The sequence below is a fragment of the Electrona antarctica genome (genome assembly GCF_951216825.1).
Source record: "Electrona antarctica genome assembly, chromosome: 4".
Classification (NCBI taxonomy): domain Eukaryota; kingdom Metazoa; phylum Chordata; class Actinopteri; order Myctophiformes; family Myctophidae; genus Electrona; species Electrona antarctica.
In genome coordinates, this window is record NC_136809.1 from 38,871,825 (window position 1) to 38,885,178 (window position 13,354).

Genomic DNA, 13,354 nt, shown 5'->3' on the forward strand with positions numbered 1-13,354 from the left:
TCATCCGGAACGTCCTTTTCCCTCAAACCGGAAGAATAACAATAAAAGCTCTCGTAGCCTGCAGCTTTTATTGAGAAAAATCGGTTTCAGGGAAAAGGATCTGGATGATTGTTGACTACAAAACAATACTACATGGCATAGCGATATCATCCGCTCCCGACCGGATCATAAACCCGAAAAGGAATGCTGCCCAGGCTAGCTGACGCAAGGTTAAGCAATATGTACTACAGAACACGCTTCTTTACAGAAAAACAGACCCCAAGTCACTTATGATAGGCAGACATGGCAACACTGGCTGTGACACCTGAATCTGCATGGAGATTATTAATTATGGTGATTTGAATCAGCAGTGTGGAGGGAGATCTTGTAGGGAAGTAGTACTAGACCCTATCTGATTTCTGTCAGGTTGTTTGCCTACTGTTGACTGATGATGATCCCACAAATGAATTCAAAATGAGTGACAACAGGAAGTGATGTCGATGCCCATAGGCCTATTGCCATAAATTGCAAAATTGCCCCCACTGGCCCCCTCCCCTCAGTAAGCTCCTGCTTTAAAAAAAAATCAGACCTGTCTGAAGTGAGTGGTGCAACAGCGCTCCCTGTTGGTACCCTAAACAGTATACATACATACATACATACATACATACATACATACATACATGCATGCATGCATGCAACATACATACATATAGAGTAGAGTAGAAACTGAAGTGTGGGTGTCGTGGACCACACAGTACACTAGTGAAGTAGTTCAAGTAGTAAACCAACAACTCGCACCCAGCACCACCGACAAACAGCATACATAGCCACTAGCCTGGCTAGTAGCCAGCCTAATTACTAACAGAACAAACCACTTGATTTCTTAACGAGACAAACTGAATCGCTCACTACGCTCAGGCCAAGATTAAAAACTCTGTTTCACCTGTGGCCAATTAAGCACACAAGATCTGCAAACCTCGCATGGCAAACTATAAATCCCTCCCATCTCAGTCTCCCAGTCATTGCAAATCATTCAGCCGTCCGCCTCTGCAGTAGACTGCACCTCAGGGTAAGTAGCCGTCTAGCCGAGGAAAATATAACAGTGGGTTTGTTGTTGGACATGTTAGCAGCCAGCGAGTACTCTGTAAATCTCTTGTCACCCACCATTCACTCACTAGTTCTTAAGCACTAGCAGTAGCCTGGCCACTGACCAGTTCGTTTTGGGATGTACTCTGGACTCTGGAGCCTTGTTTTTAAGACCTTGTGTTGGTGGTGCTATCGTAGCGGGGACAGCCCCCCATTCCGAAACACCGCCATTCCGAAACACCGCCATTCCGAAAGGGGGGCATAAACACCGCCATTCCGAAACACCGCCATTCCGAAAGGGTGGTATACGCTAGTCTGTGAATGGCCGCTCATTCTGCCCCACGGTGAATTGTCTATTTTCATGTCAATCAATGGCCGCTCATTCGGCCCCACGTAGCTGTTATTTAATGAGCCGTATCAATGGCCGCTCATTCGGAGCCCAATACGCGTGCGTCCATAAACCCAACGTGTCTGATGAGCGCCCATTGACTCGGGAATGGGCCTTGAACAAATAACCCTATAAGTATAGAACGAACCAGCAGAACGACCAGAGACGCACAGCATCACCAGCTGGCTGTATGCCCAATCCGTAGAGCTCCACCTGGCTGGAGCGCACAGTCCCGCAACACTCACTCACTCACTCAGGTTTTATTTAATTCATAACAAGTCATAACCTACTGTAAGCTAATTCCATCTCGCCCCAGCTTTTTTCCGCCGACCTCACGTGCTTTGATTTTGAGTTTTTTTTTCTCTAGTGGATCATTTTCTGTTTTAATATGGGCCTACTTTTATTTCTACTCCACTACATGTCCACTTTACTGCAGTAAAATTGGGCCTATTTAATGCCTATTTTGCATTTTTTACATTTGCAAACTGTTTGTTTTGTTTTTTTATACCGATGTGTAACTGCTGATGTCATGTCATTGCAAGGAACATGCAAGGAACAGTAAAGGCCTTTCTCAAATGTTGATTACCGGACTTATTTCTTCATTGCAATATTGATACTTTAACTTAAGCAAAACTTTTCCACCACTGTGCAAATTGTTCTGAAGGTATAGGCCATGGGTTAATTTGGATATCCACCCTTTGAATGGGACTGAGAGTATAGGCTACTTTTTTACTGAACTTAAGAGCTGAATAGGCTATTGTGTAGCTGTAGCATAGCGCCCCAAAGAAGCGCACAGACTCTGGTTTGGCTGCATCTACCATGACTATGTTTAAAGCACCCTCTTCTGCACGCCTCTTGTTCCTCGGTGAACGGCGAAACCCCCGCATATTGCTTCCGTTATCATATTGTGAAATATCCATTCCAAATGTATCCATTAGGAAGACGCATTTTCTTTGAGGATTTGCATTGTGCTACCAATGGCATATAGTGCGTTCTCATGCACGTTAATCATTTATTTATTGCTGCTGCGCTGTTATTATTAAGTGCAGTATTTACGCACATAGCCTCGTTTTGGTTTGATATTAGTCCAGACCAGACTGGACAGCTGTGCGATCTCATCTCATGGATTCCTTCTGAAGACTTCAATTATGGGCATATGTGGACTATTATGGACAGATTAGCATAAACACCCCATGCTCATGCTGGTTTTCTTTCCAATTGCGCAGTGAGCAACAGGCACAGTCTTATTTTCCATTCTACACCAGTTCCGACATTTCTATTCAAAGCTGTAACATTACCTTTTCCTTGAGTTAATATAATATTTGATACATAAAATTATCATGCACAAGTTGATCATTATAGCCTAAATAACGCTATGTCAATTCCTGCATGCCAATGATTAATGAGATGAAAGTTTCATCATACTTCTGGTGGTTACGGAGTAATTAGAATCACAGACAGCCTTCTGAATGTGGCTATTTGGAGAGCTCCAAGTTGCGCACGGATGCTTGTTATTTTTTCCAGTGGTTCCTAAATGCTAGTTTCTTCGAATATATCTAATCTCCTAGTTCACAAGTTGTCGTGCTGTGATGCGTTGTGAAATCAGAGAGAACTTTGAACTATTGCGCTTGAGATTTGGGTAAATTCTGGGTTAAAACTATAGCTCTCTCCAAAGGCCCAGAATTAATTGGAGACAAAAAAGAAAGCAGTGCTGTTCGCTTTCAAGAAATGACGCACGGCTGCTATAGGCCAATGTCCAAGGTGAGGACTATATTATTATTATTATTATTATTATTATTATTATTATTAGAGGGAGAGAGAGAGAGAGAGAGACACGGAGGGAGAGAGAGAGAGATACGGATCAATCAATCACTCCGCACCGATTTCAGTAACAACCCCTCTCACCCCTCTCTCTCTCTCTCTCTCTCTCTCTCTCCCTCCGTGTCTCTCTCTCTCTCTCTCTCTCTCTCTCTCTCTCTCTCTCTCTCTCTCTCTCCCCCTCCGTGTCTCTCTCTCTCTCTCTCTCTCCCTCCCTCTAATAATAATAATAATAATAATAATATTATTAGAGGGAGAGAGAGAGAGAGAGAGAGATACGGAGGGAGGGGGAGAGAGAGAGAGAGAGAGAGGGGTGAGAGGGGTTGTTACTGAAATCGGTGCGGAGTGATTGATTGATTGATTGCGCGGTGGCGGCAGTAGGTCACTCAGGGGAATATGAGAGAGAGAGAGAGAGAGAGAGATTTAACTTGCGCACATGCACATGGTGAGGCTCACCAGGTGAGCTCTGTGCGCTCCGGAGATTTAACTTTCGGAATGGCGGGGCGAATTCTTCCATGGGGAAACATCGCCATTCCGATATATGGAAGTGAACCTTCGGAATGGCGGTGGTTCGGAATGGCGGTGCGTAACCCTATGGTAGCACAAACATTTAGACTCTCGTAGAGGTTTTTTTTCGATTCTGACGAGATTCGTCAGAATCGAAAAAAACCTACGAGAGTCTAAATGTTTGGGCTAGTGCTATGGTACCATGAAGTTCATGCATAGTCGAAGTGACATTGGATGAGTGCTCCTGCTAGAGTCCTCAATGTATTCTTATACTGACCAGTGAGGAGATCCAGTAAACAAATATTGTCCTTTTGGTTGACGTTTTTGATTACTCTACTCTACTTATTTTATCACTGGAAAGATTTGCCTCTAAAATGGAACCTATAGGTAAGCTACTGTAGGTAAATTCCTCTTTTCTTGTGGTAACATTGTCACCCACTTTAACTGTGAAGCTGTTGATTGGCCTTAATTGCAGAGGTTTTGGACCCAAAGATAATTAATTCAGTTTTACCCAGGTGTGGTGATAGTTTACCAAGTATTGATTTGCACCACCTCACACACCAAGTTCAAACTTGGCCTATAGTTATAACTAGGTTTGAACTAGTTTGAACGTAGTGAGGTGGTGCAATTGGCTTCAGGAAAACTACTAGGAAACTATAGTTTTAGTCTTGAATTAAATTCCTTTTTTTAATCATTAGTTGTCATCTGAAATGTTTTAATTTTAGTTTGGTTTTAGATTCATATAATGAATATGATTTTAGTCACCTTTACAGCAAAGTACAGCTTGTAAGAACCAGGCATTCGTGGCATGAGCAACACGGCTACCCGTGTGGGTAGCGCCACTCAAAAAAATTGAGCTAATGTATCAGCCAACGTGGTCACTAGCACGTACAGCACGCCCAAGTTGATCCCACAAAATATGTTCCATTGGGTTGATCTGTCTGGACTCAAGCAGGCCATTCTCCACTCCAAATTTGGATGTACTCTGTGGGGGAGAGCATTGTCATCCTGGAGGATGGTCTCAGATTCTGAAAATATGGGATTGCCACTGGCTGCAGAATCTCACCCTATATCTCTCACTGCATTGAGATTGCCTTCATCATGACGAGTTCTGTCTTGCCTGTGAGAGATATTGCCCCATACCACACCAAGCGGTTGTGGCTGTGTACAAAAGTGCTCTCAGGACTCTAGCTGGAGCCCTAATTCAGCCCTCCTTTGACTATGCTTGCACACCACCTCTGGTTCTCAAACATCTTAATGTCACTACAGACTAATAGTTAGGGGATATTAATACAATCTGGGAATACATTTCTTACCAAGAATTTTTCTTCTCCAATGTGTTTGTTAGGGGTTCTACTAACATATCCCACAAGTCCCAGGGGAATTTGACAGCTGCTGAAAGTTGGGGTACCATCAACAACCAGGGCAGGGCCTACTGTATAAGGCAAAAATGTGACATGTCAAACTAGGGGGTTGTCATGATTCTGAATCCCTTCCAAGCATTAGTTTTGCACGAAAAACACTCCTTGGGCTAAAAACGGCCATAGCCGTCATCACAAATGTGATGACGGCACATTTGCACAAGGAGTGTTTTTCATGCAAAACTAATGCTTGGAATCGATGGTTTCAGAATCATGAAAACCTCCTAGTTTGACATGTCACATGCTACTTGAAGCATAATAAAATTTAGAACATTTTGACCCCAACTTTCAGCAGCTGTCAAACATTCTCCCAGGGTGGTTGAATAGAAACCAATGTGGGTGTTAGTAGACACCTTTACAAACACATTGGTGAAGAAAATTCTTGGTAAGAAATGTATTCCCAGATTTTACATTATTCTGATAATATTCCCTGACTATAGGCTCCAAACCTCCCAAAACAAACTTCGACTACTTCTCAAGTTCTCTGCCTAGGTCCCATGACCCATCTTTTTGCAACCCATTGTGATAGTCTAGGACAGGTTGGCTCCGGGTAGAAAACTGACTTAAGCAATTGGGATTGACATTTAAGGTCGCATTTGCACCTCTACTTCGGTAGACTTTATGTGACTGAGCGGAGAAGTTGCATCATTCTTGCATATTTAATTTGCTGCATTTGCCTTCACACAATGGCTGTGTCAATGGTCTGTACTACGAGCGCAGCTCTTTGACATGCAACAATGTGCGATGGAACCGCCTCCATTCTCTTGCTATATATCCTGTACACTGCATTGTGTAACCTTCACCATATTTGTTATGATCGTCTGGTCATATTGCGATAAGGGCTTCTATCTTCATTAGGTCACGTCTGTCCACAGGTCATCTTTACGCGTCGCTGCGTAATAAATTAATAATGCCATCTCCTTTTTGGTATGCCAAATACCAAGTTATTCGTCCCACAATGGCACATTCATCCCCTATATTTGATGCCTTGCATTCACACCTGTGGTGATCCGCACTCTGCTGCGCTTTGAATTGAAACCCCCGTTTTTTGGCAAAGTAGACTGCGCTTCTTTGATGCGCGTTAGGTTTCGAATGAGCCTTCACACCTGCCAAACGAAGCGCACTTTGCGACAATACGCAGCAGGATTTGTTTTAATCGCAGTATAGCATGCTGGTGTGAATGTGACCTAAAATTGTAAATGCAGCTATGCCCTCAGTACCCGCATACCTGGTGTCCTTTAAAACAGGCCTGAAAATCCACCTTTCAGTAGGCCAAAGGGAGAGGAAATTATTGCTCCTTCAACCAGACCGTTTTAAGTTGCTTGATTCAGTATTATATTTCATTTTATCAGACTTCCCTTCATATCATGTGCTCCAGCAGCGTATATAGAAAAGGACTTGTGTTTTTGTTGTGTTTTAGGTGGGTGAGGAGTGTATATACGAGCTGTGCTGTCAGTGACACATTCAGGATGGATACTTGTGGAGTTTTTTTACTGTTGCTCTTCTGTGTGTGCGTGGCTGGAACTGTCCTGCACCTGGACCCTGGAACTGATCTGCACTTGGAGTTGCGCATCGGACACCGCGACGGCGGTAAGGTTAAAGGTATCAAGTGTCTCTCTCTAATATCAAACACTTTGTACGTCCACTATCAATGAGTCGGATGGCGACCCGAAGTGCAGTGGCTGCCCAAGCTGAGCGCCAAAGGGTTGGGCCCATTGCTACTACAGATTTTGTCAAATGCACACACAGTGGTCACGTCATCTCTGGGGTCATGTGATCAAGATGTTTTTATTTAATACGATGTATTTTTCAGAATGCAAGAATGGCAGTAAGGAGGTGGGAGAGGCTGATCAACACGTCCTCATCAATAATGACATAATTTCAATGAAGACCAACCAACATCATGCAGGTTAGTGTGTTGTATATCGATCTCTTTCATGCCTACCGGCATGCCGTGTGTGTGAATGTCCGCCTCCCAAGTCCCGACACTCTCCATTTTTGTTTGATAGAGGCGTAATAAAAACATAATTTATACACCCAATGATAATAGACTCTTCACAGAGAACATTACATTCTAAAAATCGCTTCAGAATTGGCTGAGACTGGCCCGAGTTAAACTACCTGTGTCCTACAACGATTTATTTTCAACTATGTGGCGAGTCCCGCACCGGAAATGGCAGAGCTACAAGTCTTTTGTCCACAACGTGTTGTGAGCTTGTAGATCTGCTATTTTCGGCACAGGTCGCTGCCATTCAACAAAAGATAAATTAGGCTGACGAAACAGAGAAGAATTGCCCCTGCATTTACATGGACCGGGGCGATTATTTGGACGAGGCGTTTAATACGTAAAATGGTGTCAGACCCCTGGTGGTTATTTGGTAGTGGGTTGCTATTTCTTTTTTGCATGTTTCAAATCAAAAAATACAAATCAAAGTAGTCAAATCACATTAGTCTACTATTCTATTAAGACTAATTGAGGTCAGGCCTACTGGATGGTTAATGATTGGTTTTCTTCCTGCAGATTGTAACCTGGCCAATGATCTAGACCAGCTGCAGACCAGCTACAACATCCTGAATGAACACAATGATAACTTACAGGCCAGATATAATCAGATGAAGTCGAGTTTTGAGCATCTACAGTCCGGATATAATAACATAACTGAACAGAAAGGGCAGCTTCAGACCAGTTTTGACCAGTTGCAGACCAGCCATAATAACCTGACTGAACACAATGATAACTTACAGTCCAGCTATAATCAGATACAGTCCAGGTTTGAGCAACTACAGTCAAGATATAATAACATAACTGAGCAGAAAGATCTGCTTCATACCGGTTTTGACCAGTTACGGCACAGCTACAAAAACCTGACTGGCCACAATGACAACTTACAGTCTAGTTTTGAGCAGCTACAGTCCAGTTTTGAGCAGCTACAGTCCAGATATAACCACGTAACTGAACAGAATAACCAGATCCAGTTGGCTTTACAGAGCAGCCATGACAACCTGGAGGAACAGAGAGAGCTGTTGCAGAACAGTTTTGACCGGTTACAGAACAGCCATGTCAACCTGACTGAAGGGAGGGACCAGATACAGTCCAGTCTTGAACAGCTTCAATTCAGCCACAACAACCTGACTGAACACAGTGATTACTTGCAGGCCAGATATAATCAGATAAAGTCGAGTTTTGAGCATCTACAGTCCGGATATAATAACATAACTGAACAGAAAGGGCAGCTTCAGACCAGTTTTGACCAGTTGCAGACCAGCCATAATAACCTGACTGAACACAATGATAACTTACAGTCCAGCTATAATCAGATACAGTCCAGGTTTGAGCAACTACAGTCAAGATATAATAACATAACTGACCAGAAAGATCTGCTTCATACTGGTTTTGACCAGTTACGGCACAGCTACAAAAACCTGACTGGACACAATGACAACTTACAGTCTAGTTTTGAGCAGCTACAGTCCAGTTTTGAGCAGCTACAGTCCAGATATAACCACGTAACTGAACAGAATAACCAGATCCAGTTGGCTTTACAGAGCAGCCATGACAACCTGGAGGAACAGAGAGAGCTGTTGCAGAACAGTTTGGACCGGTTACAGAGCAGCCATGTCAACCTGACTGAAGGGAGGGACCAGATACAGTCCAGTCTTGAACAGCTTCAATTCAGTCACAACAACCTGACTGAACACAGTGATTACTTGCAGGCCAGATATAATCAGATAAAGTCGAGTTTTGAGCATCTACAGTCCGGATATAATAACATAACTGAACAGAAAGGGCAGCTTCAGAGCACTTTTGACCAGTTGCAGATCATCCGTAACAACCTGACTGAAGAGATTGAGCAGATACAGTACAGTTTTAACCAGTTACAGATCAGCCACCACAACCTGAGCGAAGAGAAGAACCAGATACAGTCCCGTTTGGACAAGCTAATTGAAATCACAGAGGAAGCAAAGAGTCGCCGCTGTGGTCAGTGGGACATCACTGTTTTTTTTTAATTCATTTTTATATCCTGATGTTCATCATTAATCTGAGTAAATGGGGGGGGGGGGGAAAGGTAAAGTGGCTAACTTGATTATTTTTGTTATTAGAATTGCCTGGATGGAGATTAGATGGCGATGTGTGTTATTACATCTCTTTTGTTCGGAATACCTGGGAGGGCAGCAGAGATGAATGCAGAGCCAGACTCTCGGACCTGATCATCATGAACAGCACAGAAAAAAAGGTGTGTATTATATTAAAGTCTAACTCATGTTTCTATGATTAGGTGATGTAATGGTGACAAAATAAACATTAAATTCTCTTTATTGTTAATGGCATTTAATGTTTGTTGGGGACAAGATGATGTACATTTTCCCTTCATTGTCAATGGCGTTTTTAAAACAAACATTGAACTAAAAACGAACATTAAACCTGTATATAGGAGGGGCTAGTGCCCCTCAAAAATCTGGAACTTATTTCATGAGTAAAATTATTTTAAGCAATCTGTCATTCTGTATGAAAGAATATCAATTCAATATAACTATGGTTCAGTATGTTATTGTAAAGTAGCCCTGCCTGAAGCTCTTACATTCCCTCTTTGTGGAGCGGATAACATTTGGTTAATCAAACGGGAGACCCGGGTTCAAATCCTGTGTTATAGTTGCAACCTCTCTGTCTGGAGAAGCCATGAGACTTACCTGATTGTAGTTTTAAGTAACCAGCTGCTTTTCTGTTCAGGAACTTGTTGACAGAGTTTCTCCCAGCAACTATCCAATGTGGATTGGTTTGTCTGACAGAAAGCACGAAGGGGACTATACGTGGGTGGATGAAACACCACTGGCCACAGAACCAACGTAAGACTATACCTTTAAAAAATAATAATGAGCAGACAGTGAGTCGGACAGACAGTTGGTTAGACAGACAGACCGACCGAGCAGGCAGACACACGCACGGAAACAAATATAACGGGGTTGACCGTTATTGCTGAAACAGAGCAGTATTTGGCAACATGGCCCAGGCTTCTGAATCTTAGTATGGCAAATTTACATTGATACCCAAGTTGTTATGATTCCAAATACTTGGAATGCGTGGTCAAATCCAAGACACAGCCCACCTCCAGAATCAGGACCTCCTTGTGACTGCTTTCAATAAAACAACATTAGGTGTATTTAGGATGTTAGCAAAGACATCGCATGCACAACTAAACCACACACACTTTGCCACTCACTTTATGCATGTGCAATTGTGCATACCCTCTATATGTTCGTATAGTAACATGCCCCAAATTGACTCCAGGGTTTAAGACAAAGAGTACAAAACTAAGCATTTAAAGGAAAAATAAATCATTGTTGTAAAGTAAATGTATTGTAATGAATGGAATGTTCTTCACTTCTACAGGTTCTGGTTCCCTGGTCAGCCTCATAACTATTTCGGAGGAGAGGAAGACTGTGTTTACTATTATCATGGACGGTCTGGTCATGGATGGCTTGACCGTCCATGTACTGGAAGATGGTATTTCATGTGTGAAATGATTATGCAGTGAAAACATCATTGCCACAATGTATCAGTCATGTGTTAATAATACCATGTTTCATTTTTAAATCAACACAGTTTGGAGTGTAATGGAGGTTTACTGTTTCAAATGATGTGTACAATAAATCAATCATTATTGAAACGTGTATTATGTCACATCATTGGTTCTCAAAATAGGGTCGAGTGACCCCCCCCCCAATGGGTCCTTGGAGGGGGTTCCACGGGGTCCCTAGCCAAATAAGTTAACACAGAATAACTTTAACATTTTATTTTATGTTGGCCTATTCAAAATGGCAGACAACCAAAAGTTCTTGTTCAGTTCTAACTAGCGCACTCGTCAGCCCTGGGGTGTACAAGATCTGCACGCTATACAGAAATTCCCCAGAATTTCTCTTGTGGAAAAACGTCACACATTGTTTTATGTGTGACTTGTAGGATATGGATGAGTTCAAGGCGTACTAAACAAATGTCTTGACTCACATTGAAGCCACATTCTTCTAGGACTAGCAGACAAACGCCTGTTTGGGTGGTGGGTATAGTGACGACAGCCCTCAAAATGCCAACAAAGCAGTTCACTATGAAGTAACAAAGATAGTCCTAGGGAGGTGTTGTGCTTGTTGCAGACAAAGGTTCCATACCAGTCATAACTGACGCTGGCTGGACACAGGATGACAAAGACCTCATACATTGTACTAATTTTGACAGGTAACTGGAAAATCATCCTGGGGTTTCATTTCCCCTTTTTGCAGTTGTTCTCGCTCCTCTGGTCTTGTTTTTTTTTTTATATCTAACTGACAATAAAGAAACCCCTGCAGTATGATATAATATATACATCTCTCTCTGGTTTTATAAAGCCTCTCTGAAGTATTGTGCAGTATTTCTAGATGCTGTGGTGTTCTGGGAGCTGCTAAACTGTCATGTTATAGAGCCTCTGGGGGTTTCCCTCTGTGATAAATTATACTCTGTGGTTCTACTCGGAGCGTGAAGCTCAATTTATGCTTTATTGTATCTGTATGACTGCCAAAAATAACCAGCACCGCCAATTATGAATAAGCATAACTTTATACACCTCCCCCCCCCCCCCTCCCCCATCCTTCGGAAAGCACTGCATGTACATTGGGTATTTAAATCTCATAAATATGGTTTGGTACGAAGATCAGAGTAGCCTGCATGCAATAAAAAAAAGCTTTCACATTAATATTTCATTGGCCTCACAGATTATACTTTTTTGCTAATGTCTCAAAGACTGCAGCTATGCATAAAATATTGGATATAATATAAATATATCACAACGGCACAGTAGCTAGCCTATGTGCATGGCTGTTAAGTATTTTCAATTATGCTTTTAAGCTGCTTAAAGGACAACTTAGTTTTTTTCAACCAAGGTTCATGTTTTAGGATGTTATTAGAAAGTAAAAGATGAGTCTTTTTTTCATTTGCTGCTTTCTTTCGTTTTAGGGATTTTAGCTGTTTTTGACGGGGCGGGCGCATTCGAGCATGGGGCTAAATATGTATTTTTTTTTACAAAATATTGCGATTTCTTTTTTTATTATTTACTATAGTCGTAATAAACCCCAGGAAATTACATCTGTCCACAAAAAAATCACAGGATCTAATGAATGTGAAGGTAGCCTACTGGGGGGAAGCCACACTGTGTCATAGGCTCAATGTCAGTTTGACACATTCAGTAGATCTTGTGATGTTTTGTGGCCAGATGTAATTTCCTGGGGTTTATTAGGACTATAGTAAATAATTAAAAAATAAATCGCTATAAAATGTTGTAAAAGAATACATATTTAGCCCCATGCTCGAATGCCCCCGCCCCCTGTCAAAAACAGCTAAAATCCCTAAAACGAAAGAAAGCAGCAAATGGAAAAAAAAATGACACTCATCTTTTAGTTTCTCTAATAACATCCTAAAACATGAACCTTGGTTGAAAAAAACTAAAGTTGTCCTTTAAGTTGTAATACACCAGGGGGCGCCATTTGCTCGAGGCTGTTCCAACTTTGGCTGTCCAGTGTCCAGCATTATTTACAAAGTGGGGTCCGGGTACCATTACTAAGGATCCTTGAGGGGTGTTCCAGGAGGGGACAAAATCAAATGGGGGGGGGGGGGGGGGGGTCCAGGGTCCTTGAAATTAAATGGTTGACTTGATAAGCACTGTTTGACTAAGTTGGGTCTGGGGTGTGGACCATGAGGGGAGGGGTCCATTTGGTTTAATTTCGTTGAGAGCCAGTGTATTCAAATCAATATTCATATTAGGTACCGAGGTGTCGCTTAAGTAGCCTAGGCCATCGCGCGTGTCCGCCAGATGGACACATGTTGAGCGCCTCGTTTGCGCATCAGCAGCAGGTGCGCCAGGCCCATAGCCTACAGGCTATACACACACGCACGCACACACACACACACACACACACACACACACACACACACACACACACACACGCACAACCTGAGACGACCCAGTGAGGACGGAGCGGAGGAGAGTTCGGCTGTTTCCGTCGCTGTTCGGCTGAACTTCGGCACCTCTCCGGTGGTTGGTGTGGATTGGAATGCGGTCGCCGGAGGCAGTCAGTCAGTCAGTGGGCAGTGGGCACATTGCTGGACACTCCGCGGAGGAGATGCGTGGAC

At 42.7% G+C, this 13,354-nt stretch overlaps 1 protein-coding gene across 3 annotated transcripts; it reads left to right on the forward strand.

The window, feature by feature from the left end:
- Positions 1 to 895: 895 nt before the first annotated feature.
- LOC306921899 (uncharacterized protein) lies at positions 896 to 10,865 on the forward strand. 3 transcript variants are annotated; one of them, XM_079499205.1, is made up of 8 exons: positions 896 to 1,048; positions 6,620 to 6,801; positions 7,013 to 7,108; positions 7,721 to 9,178; positions 9,301 to 9,434; positions 9,929 to 10,044; positions 10,589 to 10,734; positions 10,771 to 10,865. In XM_079499205.1, the coding sequence occupies exons 2-7, from the start codon at positions 6,669 to 6,671 to the stop codon at positions 10,731 to 10,733; spliced, it is 2,082 nt and encodes a 693-aa protein (XP_079355331.1). In that variant the 5' UTR covers positions 896 to 1,048; positions 6,620 to 6,668; the 3' UTR covers position 10,734; positions 10,771 to 10,865. The 3 variants fall into 3 exon arrangements, with proteins under 3 accessions (XP_079355331.1, XP_079355330.1, XP_079355332.1); XM_079499204.1 differs by having other exon boundaries at positions 10,589 to 10,865; XM_079499206.1 differs by having other exon boundaries at positions 949 to 1,058; positions 6,632 to 6,801; positions 10,589 to 10,865.
- Positions 10,866 to 13,354: the final 2,489 nt, after the last annotated feature.

What these genes read in the sequence shown, in the direction of transcription:
- LOC306921899 (XM_079499204.1), top strand. Translation starts at nt 6,669, where the DNA reads ATGGATACTTGTGGAGTTTTTTTACTGTTGCTCTTCTGTGTGTGCGTG. An exon ending in CGACGGCGGTAAGGTTAAAG is followed by an intron (nt 6,802 to 7,012) that starts GTATCAAGTGTC and finishes TGTATTTTTCAG; the next exon opens with AATGCAAGAATGGCAGTAAG. An exon ending in AGCAAAGAGTCGCCGCTGTG is followed by an intron (nt 9,179 to 9,300) that starts GTCAGTGGGACA and finishes TTTTGTTATTAG; the next exon opens with AATTGCCTGGATGGAGATTA.